Source organism: Tauraco erythrolophus, chromosome 2 (genome assembly GCF_009769465.1).
Source record: "Tauraco erythrolophus isolate bTauEry1 chromosome 2, bTauEry1.pri, whole genome shotgun sequence".
NCBI lineage: Eukaryota > Metazoa > Chordata > Aves > Musophagiformes > Musophagidae > Tauraco > Tauraco erythrolophus.
Window position 1 is genome coordinate 95,567,265 of NC_141466.1, and position 21,287 is coordinate 95,588,551.

Genomic DNA, 21,287 nt, shown 5'->3' on the forward strand with positions numbered 1-21,287 from the left:
CCTGAAACTCATTGTTAGTAGTTTCACTTTTACATTTCAGAAAACTTGTAGATGCCAGTTAAGTCAACCATGCTGTCTTTTCATGTTAGTGAACTGAAACAGAGGTCCTGTGGCAAAAATCACACCCCTTCAGAGGCCATTTAAATTTATTTATGGTTTTGTTATTCTTCTAGATTACTTTGCCTAGTGAGCAATTGCTTTTAATGTACTTTATCCCTTTTTACGACACTTGGACCTGTTGTCATGGTGTCATCTGTTGTGTCTACATCTGTCACAACATTAGACCTACCAGCTAATATTCTGTATTTCATGTTACACCAGCATCCAGGGAATCCTAGTGGCAGCTACACATAAACCAGCACAGTTCTTTTCTTCCCATTTTATGGCAGCCACCAGAATCATAACTGGGAAGAAGTCTATAGTTGTAAGTTCGCTTTTAAGCTATTATCAATTTATATTTGCATTACATTTGACAGTACTCAGACACACTAGTTGGATAATACTTTCTTCTGATAGCATCTGTAGAGGTGGCCTCTGAGTCCCTAAATACCTTCGCGTCTGTCCCACTCAATAGGAGGGGTGGAGTACACCCTTTCTGTTCATTCTTAGCTGCTTGACTGGGCTAAGATATTTTCTTAGATATCTTAGATATCGTAGATATTTTCTACGTTGTTCCATATCAAAATATGACATGATTCTTGTATGTTTGTCTAGATTATTTTCTTAGGTCTTCCTGTCTGTGGAAGACCTCAATTTTATGATATATTGTTTGGATCAGTACAGGATTCACCACTTCATTTTTCCAAACCTTCTTTAGAAGCCAGTCACGATTTTTCAGGAGGTGTAACTTTTTCTTTTTTCCCCTTGTACCAGTCACCTCTCTTAAGCAACTTTTGCTGATATAGAGGTCTCCCTTGTATTTGTTCTAGATTTTCAGATCCTTGTCTTCCACCCATCTCATTTTCAAGAAATGATATCCAAGAGAAAGTGATTGTGGATCCCAGTTTTTGTTAAAGGAAAGTTAAGATGGAACTGGTAAGACCAAATACAAATCCAAGCACCTGTATCTTCCTGAAATTTCTATTCAGGGCTTGACTTCTGAGTAACCTGGGTAACTGAACCAAAGGTCTAACAAAAGCATGTTAAGGCTTCCACAGAAGCTTTGCTGTGCCTTCAGTTTTCATCAGCATTGTAAAATTATAAGAAAGGTGTTTAATACCACAAATGATATAGAAAAGCTAAATATGGAATGATTATTGGAAGGTTTTTTCTTTCAAAGCAGAAAGAGTGGACACCAAATTAAATAATCAGATAAATCAAAAATAATGTGTTTTGGGGAGGATGATGTGGATTTTTGCCTTGTTTGTTTGTTTTTCCGGGTTTTTTTGTTTGCTTATGTTGAGCCTCTGGTGGCTTAGTTTGAGGGACATACATCATTCAGGAGTAAAAGTCTGGAGTTACAGGAATATTGAAGTTAGTGAATTGATTATAAAACTATTATTTGTAAGTGATTTTTGACCTCAAGTCCTTAGGAATTGTGTTTTATTTAAAAGAAGATCAGGTATTTATAATTCCTCCTTAAAAAGCAGTGAAATAAGAAAAGAAATAGATTCTTATAATACTAGATAACTGACATTTGTCTAACATCTTAACTAGTACCTTATGTTTGGTTTTGAAATGTTTGTTATATAATGAAGGGTGAGGCTGATAAACCTAAGAAAAGAGTGTCTGAAGTACATATCGGTAAAAACCGAAGAGATCTTAAACAGAAAAACAAGCTGGTAGGGCAAAATATGAGAAAAATGCAGGGTTTATATTTTGTTTATATTGTGTTTTATTTCATATACTGATGAATTCAAAAAAGTCTGTATGTATCAGTGTACTTGAAAAAGTCAGTGCACTTGAAAAATCTGTGTGCTTGGCCTGCGGTTGTATGCCTACTGATTCCATGGCGTGACTCTTGTGGCTGTTCTCATTTTCCTGTCTCATCCCTCTGGGAAACACAGCAGTTGATTTAACATTAGTCAAAGGATGAAATCAAGTCTCTTAGTCAAATGAACTCTTTGAATTCTAATAAGACTTAGAAAGATGGTAGTTGTCTTGATGTGAATGCAGATTTTACAACTTTTTCCCGTGCTTAGCATCTGTTTGCTATTTTGTAATGCTAATAATATGCAGAAGATGCATGAAAACCATTCTCTTTCACACCATCTTTAATTAAAAGCTAGATAGTTGCCTTTTGTAATATTTAGATGTCCCCTGTGTATAAAGATTACTATACTCATGGAAATATGCACTATTGTATTTGGTATCTGTTTGTAACAATATCCAGAATTTTAGAAAGCATTTCTTACTTGGGAGCACACTGGCTTTGATTTCTTGGTAAGTAGGCCCCCTGGAGAATTAAAATAGGAACAACTTCCATATGAGTCACTTAGTTCATACAGAAGTGGTGCAAAACTTTTGAGCGTTTGGAAATGGTCCGATAATATGTATTATAGGCAACTTCCACAGTTCTTCTGACGTCTCTTTCTACAGGTTTATTATTGATCTCCAAAATAAAATACGAAAACCTTTCCAGGAAAGAGGAATGTTTTCATTATTGACTTGCTTAATCATATGTTTAAAACTGAAAATTCAGAATGCATAAAACAGTGCCCCTGAACTTCTAGGCAAAAACTCTTCAGTCTGTATTTCTGAAGACTTAGGAAAGGTCTAGCTGAACTTCTTGGATGGAGGTGTCCCAATGGCTTTGTCTTTACCTGCAGTGTCACTTTCTGTGTAGGACTGGAGTTTCTTTTTTAAGACTAGCATTTAGTTGATTTCTTAATCTGTAGCTTGACCATTTTAAAACTCGTTGTCTTACCTACTTAAGTGATGTTGTGGCTTCAAGCGTAAATAACGTGGACATAATCCTGCACTGATTTAATGAGATTTCTGTGTTAATACTTCATTTTGCTGTATTGTCATCTCTTAAATTCTATGCTTGGTGATAGAGAGGGTCTTGTATTTAATCTGTTTTTCTTGCCACTAGCTTGTCATGATTTGATGATGCTGGGAGTTCTCCTCTGAAAATTCCTTATTTTACAGTATCCTTAAGTGTTTCTATTGCTAACCGATCTATGGGAGTTCTTTCTACTACATTTAGATAACTTAAATGCCAATAACATTAATGCAAATTATATTAGATTCCTGCAAGGAAAAAAGGAGAACCATGATAAAATCTCCATAGGAATGTGATGTATATTTCAGGAATGCTTTTCTCTAGTCTCATTGCTTTAGACTTAATTTTGTTTTGACCTCAAAATAAATATTCCTCTTCTCAACACACCCCCACCCTGACTTTCCCATTCACTGGTACTTTTTTTCCAGGGCGCCTGTTCTTATTTTCATAGCCATTATGCCTTGTGCCTGGAGAACTCTTTTGATCCTACCATCAAAACAGCTTTTCTGAGGCTAACCAAGCCCTTCTCTCTTTTCATCTGTTTAATAGCAGAAGTAAATAAACCAAGATAATTAGATTTTAAATAAAAATTGTCATTTACAAGTGTTCAGTTTGATTTACTTTTTTCCCTTCTTCCTTTTCCTTTTTGCACTTTTGGTAACATAAAGGAAAAAGGAAAATTATTATGTAAAAGTGACAAAAACGAAGAAAACAAAGCAAAAAAACCCTCTCAAACACAAAAGAAACAAGTAATGAAATTATTTCTGTTTTGAAGAACTTAAAAATGAAAATCAAAAATCAGGCCATTTGTATTACTGAAGCAGTTACCTTCCTCAGTGTGTAAAGCATTGATTAATGAACATGGTCTTGTTTCTGGTTCTTTATATACTGAAGTTTCCCTTGCTCAGTTGTTGATATTTCTAGGATTATTGTTGTTATTACTCTTTTAACCTTAAGAACTGGAAACAGTTCCTTTTACTGGTCCTGTTGATTCTGTATTTTCAAAATTTCAGTACAGCCGATTTATTACTTGGGATTCTTGTTTCCTTCTAGGCCATCCCACCACCTTTTCCGGCTGTACTTCATTAAGTCTTCTCGCATAACTGTTTGATTCTTCTTTTTGTTTTTCTGGCCCTCTTGTTAGGGGACATTGTACTCTCTTACGGGACTGTTCTTCCTTGCTAGAAGGACACATTCTTCTTGGCTTGACTTGAGATGTGACACCGTAACAGCACTCAAGAGACGTGTTTCCTTAGAGCCTTTGCTAATAAGGTGCGTGAGGGGCAGATACTGAGTGCCAACTTCTCGGTACCTAAAGTGCTCACCTCCCTTTAATCTTGGAACTTTTGGATGTCACTGTGCTATTTAATGTTGCAGTGGTGTGGCTATGTAAAGAGAGGCAATATATAAAGTTGTCTTCTCTCTGGGAAGGTTTGCTTGTAGTAACTTCTGCTGTGTCTGTCTTCCATAGGCAAGTTATGGTTATAGAGGGAGCAGCTCAGAAACAACATTGTGCCTTACTGATCAGCAGTCAGATAAATTTTGTAAAAATTACTCTGAGAGGGACCACGGTCACTATCAACAGGCTTGTTGCAATCTAGCCTGACAGATTTCTTCAAACCTAATTCCCAATACAAAGGCTAAGATCCACCCTGGATGTGGATAGCTGCCCGTGATAGAGCACAGAGCTGGATGGCAACTTCTCTTCCGTCTGTCCCTCTGCTCCAAAAGGCACTTCAGCAAAGTCTAGTATTATGAAGCTCATTTTGCTCTCTCACTAGGAACGGAATCACTTATTCTGAATTTCTAGATGTTGTTTTGGCAATGTGACAGCCATGCTTGGCTACCAGAATTCCTTGGGTTTCTTCCTGAAAGACTTCTGTCTCCAAAACAATGTTTTCCATGCTAATAGCCTGGATGATGGTCAAAGGTTTTCCTAGCAGAGCTGGCTGAAAAGAATGCAAACAATTTAAAAGTCCATCTGAGACCATTTGCTACTTTGACATTCTCCTATGCGTGGATTGTTTTTTAACCAAATGGGAAGTCAGTTTATAAAACTTCGGAGGGTGGGGTTTTGTTTGCTTACACTGTGAATGAGTATGCGAAGCTTGCCTTACTCTGAATGGGAGGGAGTCCTTTCTGCAGAAAGGAGTATTAACTCCCACCAGGCTTGTAAACATCTCTTTCAGCCCTTTTTCTGGAAGGTTGTCCTATCTTACATTATTTAATCTGGTGATTCGTATTTTTTTGTTGTTTGGTTTTGCGTGGGTTTTTTTTAAAGCTGTTGACTGAGGAGAAAGAGTGGAAAAGTACAAGTTATTAATCTAATCATTTAATATTCTCCTGCAATTCAAATCATCAATGATAAAAAAATGTGATGCAAAGAATAGAGAAGATACAGGCATGTCTGAAAAAGCTTATTGTGAAGGCAACAAAGCTAAGAGTGGTAATTTCAGCTCATGAGACTTGGAAAATCAAGATCTACAACTGTATTTCTATCATGTGCCATTTTCTCTGTGAAAGACATGAATTTTCAGGAAATTTGATCTACTTACTTTCCTAGAGGTTATCTGGACGTTGAATGTAGGATGGTTGAAGTGAAACCTAGTATTTTATCTAGGCTTTTAATACTGCTTTCAGATTGTGTCTGTACTTTTTTTTGTATATATGTTTTGAAAGGTCTTTTTCTTTCTTCTTTAGTAGTATGTAGATGCTTATTTCTGTGTTTCATTCTTCTCATGAGGGAAAAGCATCTTCCAAAGCGATGTCTGCTAGGTGGGTTAAATTCCTTGAAGGTGACAGTGCTAATTGTTTGGGGTTTTTTTCACTGATTGCTAGAGGTTGTCTTTTTTTTCTTTTCCTCCTCGTCCACCCCTCCCTCCTCCATAAGTATCTTCCTTTTACTGGGGCAGCAAAAGGTGAGATATTAGTATACAGTTCTGTAAGATTACTTACAGTCATCTTAAAGGGAAGCTGCTGTCAGAAATCCTTTGGGTTTTTTGATCCTTTGTAGTAGAAGCCATAATGCTTTTTTTCATCGTACATCTCTGAGGCAAAGGGCGTACAATAAAGAAAGTAATTGGGTTCTCCCTTTTTTTGTATTTACAAGTAAGTTGAGAAGAAAATGAAAAAAAGCAAAAGTATGATAAATACAGCATTAGTTTCTGTACTCTTCTTTTTTGTTGGTTTAGTTCATTATCCTTTACTGTTATGGTAAGCACAAAATTATAAAAAAAAAAATTCCTTGAAATGCCTGTTTTTAAACTGTTACTGTACTGCAGAATATATGTGCACATAGAGTTGCTTCACTTTATCTTGACATATTTAATGTTATTTGTAAAATGTGATATAATTAATACTGGTTTTTTCAAGGATTCATTTATCCCTTTATAGTAATACACTGGTATAAGACAATATTTTAAGAATCCTTTTCAGTTAGTATAATAAAGATTCTGTGAGATTCCTTTACTTGTATTTCTTCTTGCAAACTTTCTTTTGGTTAATACCTTATGGTGGAGAATATAACAATGTTGTCTAACACTGATGAGGTTAAAGGGAGAGATATTAAAACCCTGTCTGTTGAGAGGTGGCTCTTCGTCATTAATTGAATGCGGCTCTGAGAGGAGATGGCTGTTGGGCAATTAAGGAGATATGCATTGTAGAGGAGAACCAAACTTCTTGCTTTCTAAACATAAAGAATAAGCAAATTCATTAAGTGCTGATGATGCTTCTTACTAATGGTAATTTAATGTGGAGATTGTCTTGGAATGTTTAAAATATTTGAAATAGTTTAAAACATTTGAAATATTAACAAGTAAAGTTCTTATTTTCATTTCTTTAACTCATAATACAGGATCTTCTGCTGAGTTCTTTTTTCTTTCGAAATTCACGTGTATTTGCAGTACGCTAAATTAATCTACAAGTCTTTTTACCAAAAAAAAATTAGTGATTTGCAATTGAAAAATTTAAATGCTATTCCATAAAGTTTTCAGCTATGATATTTGCATATTTCTCTTTGCTCATTTTGTCTTTCGTTTTATTGAATCATTGCTGCTTATCCCTATAATGCGCCCATTGTTCCAGGCAAGAACTCTGTTAAATGTAAACTTATCAAAAGTCTTAAGTGTTTGACTTTTAAACTATGATGTTAATCATAAAGCAAAGAATCTGGAAACAAATGTGACTATTGTTTATCTGCATTTTATGTCTTCCAGTTCTTTAGGCTTTTTTTTAAATAAGCAAATAAATACTACTTACATAGAGAAAATATTCATTTTAGAATGATCTGGTCTCTAAAACTAACCACAGTATTTAATATACTTAACCTCCCACGTTATTTGGCATCTCATGTAATTGGTTGCCCCTCACTACCCCACCACCGCAAACTGAAGGCAGCATCATCAAAAAACAGAAGAGAACTTGCAGTTACTTTCATTTGGCTCAGATTTAATGATTCTTTATGGTCTTCCTTTCCCTTTAATGACTCCCTATGTAAAACTGGGCATAATGCGGTTTCCTAATGAGAGAGCATTCTTCTGATGAATGGGTGCTGTTCCTACTATTAGTGTTTCACCAATTTTGGTTTTTCAGAGAAAATTGGAGGAGAAGCCTAATTTTGCAAGTCTGGAGAATACAATTATTTTCAAACAATCTCATATTACAGTTTTCTATGTTTTTACATGCAGCACTAGAGAAGTGCTAGTGTTGCCCAATACCACCTTCTTGTTTGCTTGACCAGCAAACGGAGTTCAGATTGTTAAAAAAAACTTCAGGTTGATAAGTTATCTTGGTTGTTGAGTGAATAAAAGGTGATTCTAAGATACGAATATGCTAATACTAGAACTTGTGCTGTAGCTTTCCATTTTCCTCTTGCTTATTCTTTCCTCTTATACGTGGCTTCATTTATTTATGGGGTTTTCCTTACTGTTCTTTGGTTTCAGATGCGAGTGTCTCTCTGGTTTATGTGGTTTCCCCATGTGCGAGGCAGGCTCCATTCCCCAGATAGTCTCGCGTGGAGATGGAACACCTGGCAAGTGCTGTGATGTCTTTGAATGTGTCAATGGTACGTGATGCTTTCTGTTCCACCTGCAGAGGAGGATTTTATCTGTCTGTGGAAGATGCTGGGCATTTGGTTATTTTCACTGTGTTGTCAAGATCTAAGAGAAATAATTTTCTTAAGGTTTGTTCAGTAAGAGGGGACTGGAAGCTCTGCTGAAGATACTTAAGTGAGAAACTGTGTCATTTTTAAGTTGTCGTGTTTTGTTAATTTCTAAAGCACTTTTCCCTGTAACTTGGGGAATGACAGTTTAGCAAGACTCCCTCACTGCATGTTTTTCAGGTACTACTTTGCCAGTAGCATACACTAGAGTCATTTTGCTAAGCACTTTTTTACACTAGCAAACTTTTGCCAAGCACTGCAGCTGCTTGTTGCAGTCCTGTAAGCAAAAGCATACTGTTTAGACTATGGGGTTTGCCTTAAGAAACATTTGCAAAGTAATTTTTAACATGAATGTACAACCTTTGGAAATTTAAAGTCAGTTAAAACAGACTGATCTGCATTCTTTGCTTCCCAATGTAAATGTTTAGAAAATGTTTCAAAACCTTGAATTTATTATGCAGGTGACTATATCTCAGGACTGCTCTATGCTGTATATATAGAACTGCATATATGTTATATATGGTGACTTGGAAAGAGACTTAGATATTTGACTGTTGGTAGGTAGAAGGGGAAAAATACTCCTGAAGGGTTGCATGCTCAGGTAATTTCTGAGCATAAAAAGTTACGTGTTGGGGCATTATTTACTAATTAATATTTATTCAGCAATATTTAATTTTGTTTATTAATGCATGTATCATATGTTGGAAACCAGATTTTATTTTACATTTTTCATTGCATATGCACATAAACATACATAAAGACATTGCCCAGGAGAATGTTAAGAGTCTTTACATGAAACAATATTTAAAATACTCAAATACTGATTCAAAAATAACACTTAGTACATATAATGGGATGTTATATGTAAAAATTAACTTCTTTTATATGAATAGAAGAATTTACATGAGGAAGAATCACAGATTCTTTAGCTTTCAGATTAATTCTTTCACTATTTGAGATAAGTTTGTAGATACTGTAGAATTAAAAGCAACTTACCTCATTTCTGATTATATAGTGCCAATTATACTAAAGTAATACTCATCTTTCTTTTTTTCATATTGGTGTCATTCTGTTAAAGTATCATTTCTGAATTTGATTTAACTGCGTGGCACACCTCAATGGAATGTTTGATTCAGGATTTTCTTTAGCACTTTGAACAAGAAATGTGAAGCCAATTTCTGATACAATGTCTTTGCTGGTGTGAAACAGTCTTAAAGGTTCAAACCAGCTTATTAACATTCTTGTTTCCCTTCAGTTCACAAATTATTTGTGGGTACCACTATCAAAATTGTTGTAGTATATATCATATCAGCCGTTAGAGCTGTTTAAATTGCCCACGCTTTTTGTCCTAAGTAATTTTCACATCCTATTTCCAAGGAGGAGTTATAGTCCACATTCACTGTTAACTATGGAAAATGAATGTCTTAGCACTCTTGCCTTGTGCATCATGGCCTTATTGCTCACTGTAACTCACTCCAAAGGTTCAGCCTGCTTTTGGATAAGGATTTCTTTTTGCCTCTCAGCCTTTCCCTTTCCTAATCTTCACCTTAGTAGTCTATGAAGACAGAGTAAATTGAAAGAAAAAATAGAAGTTTTTGAAGGGAAGTTGATGCCAGAGAGGGAAGCAGAGAGGCCAGATTAGAGGGAAACGATGGTTTGTAGGAAGAGATAATCTTTTGTCTTGTTTATGTCCTTAAAACATCAGTATTAAAATATTACAGGCAAGTATGATTTTTTTTTTTATCATTTCCTTTTAAAAAAAAATTTAGAAACCTAGTCAAAAAAGTTAAATACTTGTGGGTTGGGGTTTTTGGTTGTTTGTTTGTTTACTTTTTTTAAAAAGGACGTTTTTCTTTATGCTACTTAATGCTACAGTCAGATGTTAAAAAATAATGCTGTATGATGTGACTTGAAAGCACTTTAAGTATATTTAGAAGTGAGAAATTTCTAGGTGCAATTATTAATTATGCTTCATTTGGGAAAGAGGAAATAATTCTAAGCCTGAAGATGTTAAATATTTTTATCAACAAGCTGGGAGCAAATGTGAAACTACTTGTGAGGAGTTCTCTATGTGACATTTGAATTGTTTGACAGATCATTTGTAAAGAGGACAGAATAGTCATAGAACTTGATCTGCATTGCTATATAATTTGTTTTCTTTCAAGTGCATTTTAGGATGGTTTTTCTTGTATCAGGGACAAATATTGCAAGCCACACCTCTAAAACCTCTAAATTCCTAGAAAACTAACTCTGACAAGAACTTACTTGATAAATGTCTAGTGCAATGACAAACTGGTAAAAAAAAAAAAATATATATATATATATATATATAAAAAAATCCCTACCATTACTTCTGTCAGTTTAAAATGAAGAAAAGCAGGGGGGAATGTTGTGCGTGAGACTGATAGTTGAATATAATACTCGATTCTGGTTTTTAGAAGGGTCTTGAAATACTAACAAGTACAGAAGAGATATGGTAGATATCAGTGACAGATGGAGGAAATATCTTACAGTGATAGACTTAGATCAGTTTCTTCACTTCATTAAAAAGAATTGCCATCAAAGTAACAAGAGCCAAATCTGTAAGATCTAGGACATGCTGTTCTCAGCAGTGAGGGTGGTTAGCTGTTGGCACAGACTGCCAGGAAGATGCTGAATTCCTTATCTTCATCTTTTCCAATTAGGATTAGATGCCTTTTTAAAGAGTGTGTTTTAATCAAATGCAAGTTAATGGGTTTATAGACGGCAAGGGGGGAAGTTTTGTAATCAATGTTACCAGTGAGTTCTATTAGTTACTTAAGTATTTGAAAAATCTCTGAAAACAGGCAAGAGGATGAAATAAAAAGGACATGTGCACAACCACATTAGTATAGTTTTCCTGCTGTTATAATATCTATTTAATGTTAGAATTAAATAATTGAGGGTTCCTGTTTGATTATAAATACAGCAGTAAGTCAATAAACTAATCATTATTTTCATGCTTCAGGCGTATATTGTGTCCTTAAGCTTCCCATCATGTGTAATCTGCTGTTTCTCTTATGTTGTTATATGATTATATAAACATTATTTATCACTAAAATAATGTTTTATCCTGCTTGGAAATGGTCCTGATATTTTGATATAATTGTAGCTTGTTGTAAAGTACCCATTATCTTTGGCTGTTCTATCTTCGTATAGGTTGAGCTTCTTTTTGATTTTTTTTTTTTGCAGGCAATAACTTTGAAAGTACTGAGCACAACTTTCTCATTGGTGACAACAAAAAAAATACATTAGAGAGAGCTGATGCTCCTAACAGTTCTGTTTTAATCGTCATGAATCTATGCAGAGATCAGAGTATTTTATATGAAACTGTTTCACTAACTGGAGACACAGATTTGTGCTTTTTAAAACACTGCTGTGGTTAAAAGAATTCATCATTACAATTACTGCACAAGTATTACTGTTGTTAGAATGTGGTTCTTGTCCCAAAGGTCAGTCAATTAAAAAGGTCCATTTTAGAGGCATGTATTCATTCCTTAATTTTGAAGGAAAGTATCTTTGTAAATAAAATCATTCTATATTGTTTAAATGGTGGTAGGGATCAAGCCAAAGTTCCCTTTTGATGCAGGGAAGTTCCTCTGTCATCATTTATGTGGTGTGATTATTTGGGCCGTCCCAGAGCATATACCCTATCTGGTCTTTGGGTGTTAAAATGGTAGCTTGGACAATAATGATGGCTGCAACTTTGTTGTTTCTTGCTCCTTTTTCCTTGTCAGAAGAAAGGTCTTTAGTGTTTAATTTGTAAATTAATCCTTGCAACTCTCTGGAACTGTTGATAAACACTGATTTACAAAGCAATGGTGATATAATTTGGTCAGTCATCTTTGCTGAGAAGATGACTGGCTGGCTGTTTCTCCTAATCTTGCTTTCCTGGTGACTGTCAGGGTAAGCCCCAGGTCGTGCGTGTAACAGATTTAGCCTGAAGGAGACAGAAGCGTGAATTACTGAATTAAAATCTCTGGCTGCTTTAAAATCGTACAAATATAGGTATAGCTGGTGTAGCTATATACATCGCTGCTTGTTGCGTCTGGGAATCAGGGATTAGTATATTGGAGTTTAGTAGTGAAGCTTTCAGGGAAGAGCTATGTCCATAGTCAAATGTGCTCAGTTCTGAGAAGTGTCAGGTCAACACAGAGAAAATAAGGCAATGTGGGAAATCTGTACCAAATAATTTCATCTTAATATATTGAAGCTGAAAATGAGGTTTTGCCTGTTGTGTGATTCCAGTGCATTGTAACAGAGTGCATATTACTTTGTTTAAAGGCAAGTTATTCCAATGGCTGTGAAGTTTCCCTACTTGCACTTATCTGAAATCTGCTTTCCACATAGAGGATACTAGATAGTATATGATATAAATTTGGGGAAGATTGAGCAAGGGATTCCCAAGATGCAGTCCTTCCCAAAATCCTGCATTTTACAGAAGTTAATTCAAGGTTTCTTCTGATCCGCTTAAAATATATTACTCAAAAAGATTTTTGTCTACTAATCCTGGTGTGCTGCCTTTTCTTATGGGAGAGCTCATAAAGAAAAAAATTGATTCAGCATTAAATTACAAACGTCAACGAGTGAATCCAAAGAGATTGAAAGCTGCACGTGCAGCAAGAGTAGAAGTGTTTGGAAACAAGAGAGGATCCAGACTTGCCTGTTCTCTAATTAGGTATTGATGCATGGGGCTCTTGAATGTGTTAAGCTAGAGCACATACTGACTGTGAGCTGAGCCTTAGAAATTTGAGAGAGCAATTACCAAGCAGCCTGCAGCTGCTTCCTTCTGTCAGTCTGTGTGTCCACTTCTCTAGAAGTTTACATGAATACAATTGCTACTTTAAAAGGGTCTCCAATCCCTTTATGAAAGGTGCACATGTGAGAGTGATCCTTGAATATGTCCATGTGGTCCAAGGTCGAGGGGACCAGGCTGCTTTCTGCCACAGCCACGTATGAGCTGTGACTTGAGAGTCCAGCCTCACCAGGAATGGCTCTGCAGCCCCACTTCACATCACTTTCCTCTGATGGTGAGGTATGGACTTTTGTTGCCCTGTCGGTTAAAAAGGCAGTACCTGATGCATGCACAAAAATAGGTGGCATTGATGCAGGGAAGAAAGGAAGACAGCTTCCCCTGGAACTTAAGACTGTGACCCTGTCTATACTGCTGTGTCAGGCTGTGCTGATGATCACATGATGGTATAGAAGTGATCTCCTAATCATCAAGCTCATTCACTTGACATGATACATAACCTGTGTTTTGTAACTGCTTCTGTATTTTTTTTTCCCCTCATTTGAGAAGATACCACTGACAGAAGTGAGACATTCGTCTTGTCTCTGTGCCTTCCGGCTTTCTTCATGCTTGTGTCTCTGTACAGTGGTACTGCATTGGAGGAGAGATTAAAATCCCTCTTTAATCACACTTCTTGCTACCTGTTGATGCACTTACTCCTCACAGCGATTGCAGTTCTGTTACTAAGCTCATGATGTGGAAGAGGATAAAGGTGATTCCTTTATTTCTAAAGGGAAAGAATCACCTGATTCTAAAGGGAGCATCAATGAATACTGAAAGGATTTGTTTGGGAATATCAGGTCAGCAAGGAAAATCTTCACTTAAGAAGGAAAAATGGAGTCCAAGTGAACCACCTCACAGACACCAGCTAATTATGACAGAGTTCCCATTATTTATGACACTAATTGTGAGAGAACTTCTATTGCACTTCATTAAACTTATTCTCTGTCTGCTCTTAAGGAATTGACCAAGGTAACAGAGTCTGTCCCAGAGCAGAGAACTGAATATTAGTCCTGATGTTAATTAAGCATTACTGCATATTTCTCTGTGGACATCCAAAACCACAGAATTTTGTGGTGGACTTCAAATAAACATCTGCTTAAAAAAAATAACAGAATGCAAAATGCAGCTTGTAAGGAGCAAAAGATAACAAACCGTTTGATAAGTAATAAAAGGAAGATTAATAATAAAGGAAGATAATCTGATGCCAAAAAGGGAGAGAGATTTATTGGCTGTGAGGGTGGGCTTTTGGTTTTTAGGTTTGCTTGGTTTTTCTTCAGTCAGAACATTTGAACGGTATTTGAAAATCATGGCTAATCACCAGCCACAGCAGTGTGAGAATTTGGTTTAGTGTAGTGAAAAAGGTCAGTCTGCCAAACCAAATTAATGTTTTAGATCCTCTGAACCTGGATTATACTCACTGTAGTCAAATTGGGACAAGTATCTGAAACAATGCAAGTGATTACCAGTTACATTTAAAACAGGAGGGAAAGAGAAAATGCAGAAAACTGGAGGCCAGTCAAAAGGCCAGTCAATCCAAAATTCCTGGTAAAAATACTCAGTTTACAGATATATATTTAAAAAAAAAAAAAAAAAGAAAGAAGATGTAAATAAATAAAAGAGGAGGGATAGTAATTGTCGGGATCACAGCTGAATATGAAACCAATCTCAAAGCTTTTACAGTGGTTCACTATGAGCAGGGATTGGTCAATGGCTAGTAGAGGCTGAGTTTTAAATAACATAAGGATAAAGTCAAACTCACTTCTTTCATTCATATGAGTTAATGAAAAACAAGATGCTAGATAGATTCTGTGGAACTGATGATATGTCGTATACGAAAAATATTAGATGCCAGATGGTGCATTTCTGTCTGGTTTTAAAAGTTTTTTTTAAAAAAGAAAAAGTATTTCTAGTATTTACTTGGAAGTTGTAATGTTTTTTGCCAAAGTGATTTTTCTTGGCAAGCTAATAATGTCTTCGGTAATGTTCTGACTATTTCTAGATGCTTAAGCTTGGACAAGATTGCCAATACTTAGGAGGACAAAGTTAGAATTAAATATTTTTCTCAAAGAATGGAAGAAACTGTTAGACCTGTTGTAACACCAAACCACAGCCTTGTGTTACAGGTTTGGGGATTTTTTTCTTGCAATTTTTAACTTCTCATGGGGGCTTATCGTAAATGTACTGGCAATGAATGAGGGGCTATGCCAGTACCTTTTAGTAGTGCTGAGATTGTTTCAGGCATCTGTGTCCTGGTAACATGCATAAGGCCAAACTGATCACAACCTGTATTTTCTCCTGTGATAGACTGACAGAGATTACTGGGATTTAAACGCATCCTCTCTTATGAAGAACATGGCTTGCTTCCAAGAATTGCTTGGCAATTTTACTGAAAAAATCTTTTGCCGTCTGGGGGTTTTAGAGCACAGCCATGGCCCTTGGTGGCCCTGGCTCCTCCTTTGGCTGTTCTGGTGGTTTTCTGTGATTTTCTGTAACCTGCTGCAGGATGTTAAAAAGTGGCACTGCTTAGTTTCCAGAAGGAAGGGGGATAGCCTAGAGGAAAGCCAGAGAAACAAACACTGAAAAGCATGACCTGATGAAGAAAAATTAAAATTGAAAGAAATATGTGCATTTTATCTGTAAGAGAATATGGTGGCAGGGACATCCAGGATGAATCCTCTTAGCAAAAAATTTGCACATTGGAGGAAGGTGAAAAACAGTAGGACATATACCTTAAAGATGGGAGAAGTAATGAAACTTGGGAAACTTCGTTTCCATTTGTTCGCCGTTTCTCTCTAAGCTGAATTACCCTTGCTGTGAATTGAACTTAGTTACAGTAGTTAAAGCTGTGGAATCGTTTAATAGGCAGGTTGCAATTTCTCCATTACTGGTGGTTTTAAAGAAGAGATTAAGCCAGGGATGTGTCAGGTAGAGCTGGTTCTCTTGGGGATCTTTCTCTGCTCTTTTCCATGATGCAACCACCATCCGATATGGTGACTTAGAAATAAGTCTTCTGTCTCTATGGGGAGCACCTCACAGTCTTGTCTACTGTGTGTAAAAAGGACACATATATCGACCTATACAAGAGCTGTCTTCCGAAGCTGTCTAAAGATTACTGAACTGGGATCTACTGCTGAGGTGGACAGAAAATTTTAAGACTGTTGGAAGTCAGTACTGCATATAGGTTGAGGCAGCTGGCTATGAAAGTGGTTTCTAATGCGATGATATGGACTTTCTCTGCTAGAAACCTTACTATAAAAATCTGATTATTTCAATTTTATTTTAAAGGTGAATTGCTCAATTTGATTTTTCCTGAGCATCTTGAGTATCTTTTAATATCTTTTACAGACCACAGGTGCAACAACATAATGTTTCTCTCCTTTAAGATGTGCAAGTATATATAAATAATTGTATAAAAGCATGCATAAATAATTGCATTGATTTACAAATAATATTTAATTCTGAACTCTGTTTTTCTGGATGAACTTTACAGAAGAAGCAGGAACAAGGAACTTTCAGAATGGTCCTGCAATTGTGTTAACAGGGAGTACGCTGCACTAAGCAGTACAACCTGAAGAGTAAGAACCCAAATATTTTTTTTCTGCCTAGCATGTTTTTATATATATTTGCAAGGAAACAAAAGCATGCTGTGTGTTGTCCTTTAGCATTGTTATGGGCTAATTCCAATGAAAGTATCCTTTTTTCAACTCCGTATCAGCGCAGCTTTTGAAAAACGGCAAGCTTTTCTGTATTTTGTTTATAAGGGGACAGGATTCAAGTTTATCGGTTTCCTTCCTTTTCATTTAATCAAAAGTTCACAGTAGTTGCCCCAGTTCCTTCCAAGAGTCTGGTACAAGTCCTTCTGTACACTGAAGGAACATCTGTAAGTGCTGGAATCACGAACCTTTTAATCCTTTAAACAACAGAAAATTGTTTTGAATCTTCCTTCCGCTTCAGGAGGGCTGGAATTCCTGATACTACAAAAGAAAGTGCCCAAAGTTGCCTACAAACAGCTGATGCCTGAAGCACCTCGTGCACTCGGCATAACCATGTGCAGAGTTTCTGCCTCGAAAGGGATGGATTGCCAAACTTTGTGTGTTTCTGAGCCATTCCGTCACTCTAAGCAAAGAAAACCACAAGTTTCAGGAAACTGCAGTAACAGAAGTTTTCTTTTGGGCTAGTTCAGCCTATAGAACTGTATTTAATTAGTTTCAAAAGCATAAGGTAAAATACTTTAGAAAACCGATTTGATAAAGGTCTTGAGAAACAAGCACAGTTTGTGTCTATGTAGTGTGAGGCTGTGTGTTTCGCTGCCACGCTGACTTTTAGGGCTCTCACTTCCAGAGCAAAAAGACTGCGGCTGTGAGATGCGTAGAGCTAAATTTGTGCCACAACTGTTTCTCAATTTAACTTTGTGGCAGGAACTTTAATGCGAAATCAAGTCCACGCTCTTAGTCGTGCTTAACTTTACATAGGAGCAGAGATGTGATATCATCTGTCCTTCCTCAGCCAGTATCAACTCTGTATTGTGCTGGGTACCATCTGCGCTGTCATGGCTCCTATCACAGATGGACAGTTGTATGTCTGTGCTTGGTCAAGATCCATCTTGTATTACTGGGTTATCTGAAATCCAGCAGGCATTGAATTCATGTTTGTGAATCCATGGCCTGGGTGTCTTCTCATGCTCCCCAATCTCTTGTGATTGTCTGCATCAGAAATGGGATTTGGGGTTTTGGATATGTTTAAGTGCTTTGTGCTATGAAGTTCAGTCAAATTAGTTTGTCATGCAGCAAAGCTTTGGTACTTGAAGAATTCTACCTGTAGTATTCTCTTTATTGGCAGAATAATGAAATCGTGGTTACTGGCCTTTAGGAAAAGATGCATTTATTTAATGTTAGCTTTATGTGTGACTGCCTTACAGAGACCAGTAAGGCAACAAAATCAGCACCTTTTTTAAAAAGAGAGAACTGAGAGAATCTTCCAGCATGTTGTAGTGGAAGAAATGCATCGTTACAATTCTACAGCATGGTTCTCACTCTTTCATTAAGCTTCTACTTTATGAGTATCTACAGCTAGAGTTCTTCGTTTAGTGCTTGTTTTGGCTTGACTGAGTCTTAAGACTGCAGTCTCACATATGATTCTAACAAAAGTAATCCTTGTCTCATCGCGGGATGTATAGGTTTAGGTCAGTAGTTTAGTAGGGATGTATACACTACCATAAATCTGGATGGTAAAAATATGCATATAGTGAAATTCTTTGGTGGCTTTCATTGTGTGAATAAAACATGCTGTTTGCTTTCAGGATTTACAGTTACTTGCTTGGTCTTGTTTGGACATTTTAAAAATGAATGATAATTCATGGAAGATGATGTTTCTAGTTCTAACTAGGATGGAATTCAGATCCGCTCTTGCGGGGGGGAGGGATCAGTAAAAATCTGGAAGGCTGTAATCAAAACAGTAAAGTCAGAAGCAAATGGATTAAAGGCCTTTTGAGTTGTGTTGGCACTTTTTCCTTTTTGAGAAGGTTTTTAGACTAACAGCTTGAGCTATGTAAACTTGAAATATTTCTCAAGTGTTTGTTTATGTGAATTGCTTTCTAATGAGGTCATAGCTGTTTTCCCGGACACAGTGGTATTTCCTTCTCTTTTTTTATTTTGTTTTGTTTTAATGCTGCTTTCTACATTATGCCTTGAAGACAGAACAGGCATATAAAAATCGAACATTGCTAAGGATAATTCCAAGTTTCAACTCTAATGCTTTACAATCGTATTAAATGACTCGAGGCTGAAGATCAATATAAGCACATGTGGACAGAAATCCTAGAGTCCCTGAAATGCTTTAGAGTTCTAAAGAAAGCCTGTATCATTGTCAAGAGTAACTCAGATGAAAAATTTGTAGCCCCCAAAAGTAAGAGGATTGGGGGGAATAACAAGGAATCATGAATTTTCATTTAAATATTTTTCATCTGCCATGTGTGATTGAGCACTAACCAAAAATGAAAAATCACCTGATTGCTAAGTGAGCACAATTTTCAGCCCTGTGTGGCTAGGCATTACACGTGTAAGTAAAGAAATAGTCTTTTCCATATATTCTACAGAAATTATCAACATAGACAATTTTACTTTCTTTCCTTTGCTATGTTTAGTTCAGATGTAAAGAAATTTGATATTTTTAATTTTGACTTTGTTGCTGAAATACTTAGCTTCCTATTTGCAGAACCTTGTGCTAGTGACTGCTAGATTCATAGCTTCAAAAAAAATACATCTGTTTACTAGATACTGGTTTACTTCAGGTTGCTGTTTTCAGGTATCTTGGGCTAGCGTCATAGAAGGCCAAAAAGTTTATTCTGAAGTGAGGAAGAGGGAGGAGGCTTAATTCGTTCAGTGACATAATGATGAAACTGAAGTAATGATTTCCTAATGACTAATGAGGTGTGTTATCGTTGAACATCAATTTGGAGTATTTCTTCTACGGTGTCTTGAGTCTCAGTGCTTCAGGCCTCGGCCATGGAGCTGTACAGCATTGTGTGTGTGTCGATAGCTGGTCGAACAGAATACGCTCTGCTGGCCATAGGTGGTGGAGGAAGGTGTGTATGTGTGCAGTAACTGAAAGGTCAAAAGCCCAAAGGAGACCTTATGATATATCAGTGGTGTGTGGTTCTGCTTTTCATATTCTGGAAGCAAGCCTCTTTGGTATTAAAAAATTTAAAAAAAAAAAAAAAAGGTTAAAACTACAAAATATTTGTTTGGGTTTTTTTAGTTAGCATCCTTTTTTTTTCCTTTTTTTTTTTTTTTTTTTTTTTTAATGTTAACGAAGTAAATAGGAAATATCCTTCCCAAAATATTTAGGAATTTTCAGAGGCTTTTAGTTTCCCACAAAGTTTGGATTTAATTATAAGTTAAGGCTCTACTGTAGATGGAGGCATACAAGAAATAGCCTTGTGTTTTTGAAACACGAAAGTGATCACATAAATATTTATTACAATGGAGGTTATTTTCTGTGGGGAGTATAGATGTGAGCTAACTAGCACAACTGAGAAGTATTCAGTTCTGCATAACAGATCATTCAATCACAACATACGTTTGTTGGGATTTTTTTAAACATATCTCTATGGATTGGACAGCTTTAGTGCAATTTATCCACCTATGTACCAAGTCCTGCAGAAAGAAAGATTACACTTAAGAAAAATCAGAAACTCTCTTCTTAAAACAGAAAAATCTGTTGCTTCGTGTGCTGAAATTTGCAATAGCTTCTGGCTCATCCAGAGTGAGAAATATTTAACACCTATGAAGAAATATGAGTGCCTTAACCTTCCTTCAGTGTTTTAATTTTTAAAATGGAGACTTTTATGAATAATTACTCTGAAAGTAATTTTGAACAGCATTTTATTTTCTTCTGTTTTTGAAACACACTAAAATATACCATGTTCTTAAAAAAAACCTTGTATTTGAGTTTAAAAAATGAAAGAAAAACCAGTTGTCTCTTGATACTTTGTCAGTAGCGACATGAGTTTAAATATTTCCCATTTATCAATATCTGTAAAATACATTATTCTTTTTTTTTTTTTCTCCCTCTTTCTTCCAGAAGTGAAGCCAACTTGCATATTTAACAGCATGGAATATTATGATGGAGAGATGTTTCGAATGGATGCTTGTCATTTCTGTCGATGCCAAGGTGGAGTCTCTATTTGTTTCTCTGCCCAGTGTGGTGAGCTACACTGCGACAGGTACTATGTGCCAGAAGGAGAGTGCTGCCCAGTGTGTGAAGGTACAGTATCTTTTTAATCCTGTTTCTTCATTAATTCCGCTGCTTTGTTTTTATTCACTTTTTCAATGCAAATGAGCAAATAAGTGCTTATTTTGTTCTTTTAAGACAGAATCTTTGCAGATTCCTCTTTAATTCAGTTTATTTCTGCATTTCCTGATTGCTGTGTCTGAATGTGGTGTCTTGATTTTTGCAGTGTTTTGGTGATGTTGACACTCTGCCCTTTTCATATATATCTGTTTAGGTTTCCTTTCCTTCTGTGTCAGAGCTTCCTCTAGTGTGGTCAAGCATGCAGTACTTTTTGGGAGGGGTCCTCCTTCCCAGAGGACATAAGTTGTTCCTGATTTCTGCACAAGTATTTAGACAGGCTTCTCCAAAGCAGCAGTGGTGGCCCTAAGACACATTTCCATTGCTTTTCAGCCTACTTCTTCCAGTCTTCTATTCAGCTACTCCAGTGCATACACCTTCTCTTCTCTACAACTATAGCAAAGAAATGGGGCAGTAATCCGACTTCATTGTTTTTTCTCTTCCTCCTTTGCCATGTTGATAGCCTTCTCCTCTGCTTGTTGGGCATGCAGTCCTCCTAAAAAGGATTCTTTGGGAAATTTTAC

The 21,287-nt window shown here is 36.3% G+C and overlaps 1 protein-coding gene across 1 annotated transcript in view; it reads left to right on the forward strand.

Annotated features, from left to right (window-relative positions):
• CRIM1 (cysteine rich transmembrane BMP regulator 1) overlaps positions 1 to 21,287 on the forward strand; it is a 191,588-nt gene that overhangs the window by 107,938 nt on the left and 62,363 nt on the right. The window contains exons 5-6 of the mRNA XM_086628070.1: positions 7,885 to 8,006; positions 20,497 to 20,679. Coding sequence (XP_086484196.1) covers positions 7,885 to 8,006; positions 20,497 to 20,679 — 305 coding nt within the window. The remainder of the gene's footprint in view (positions 1 to 7,884; positions 8,007 to 20,496; positions 20,680 to 21,287) is intronic.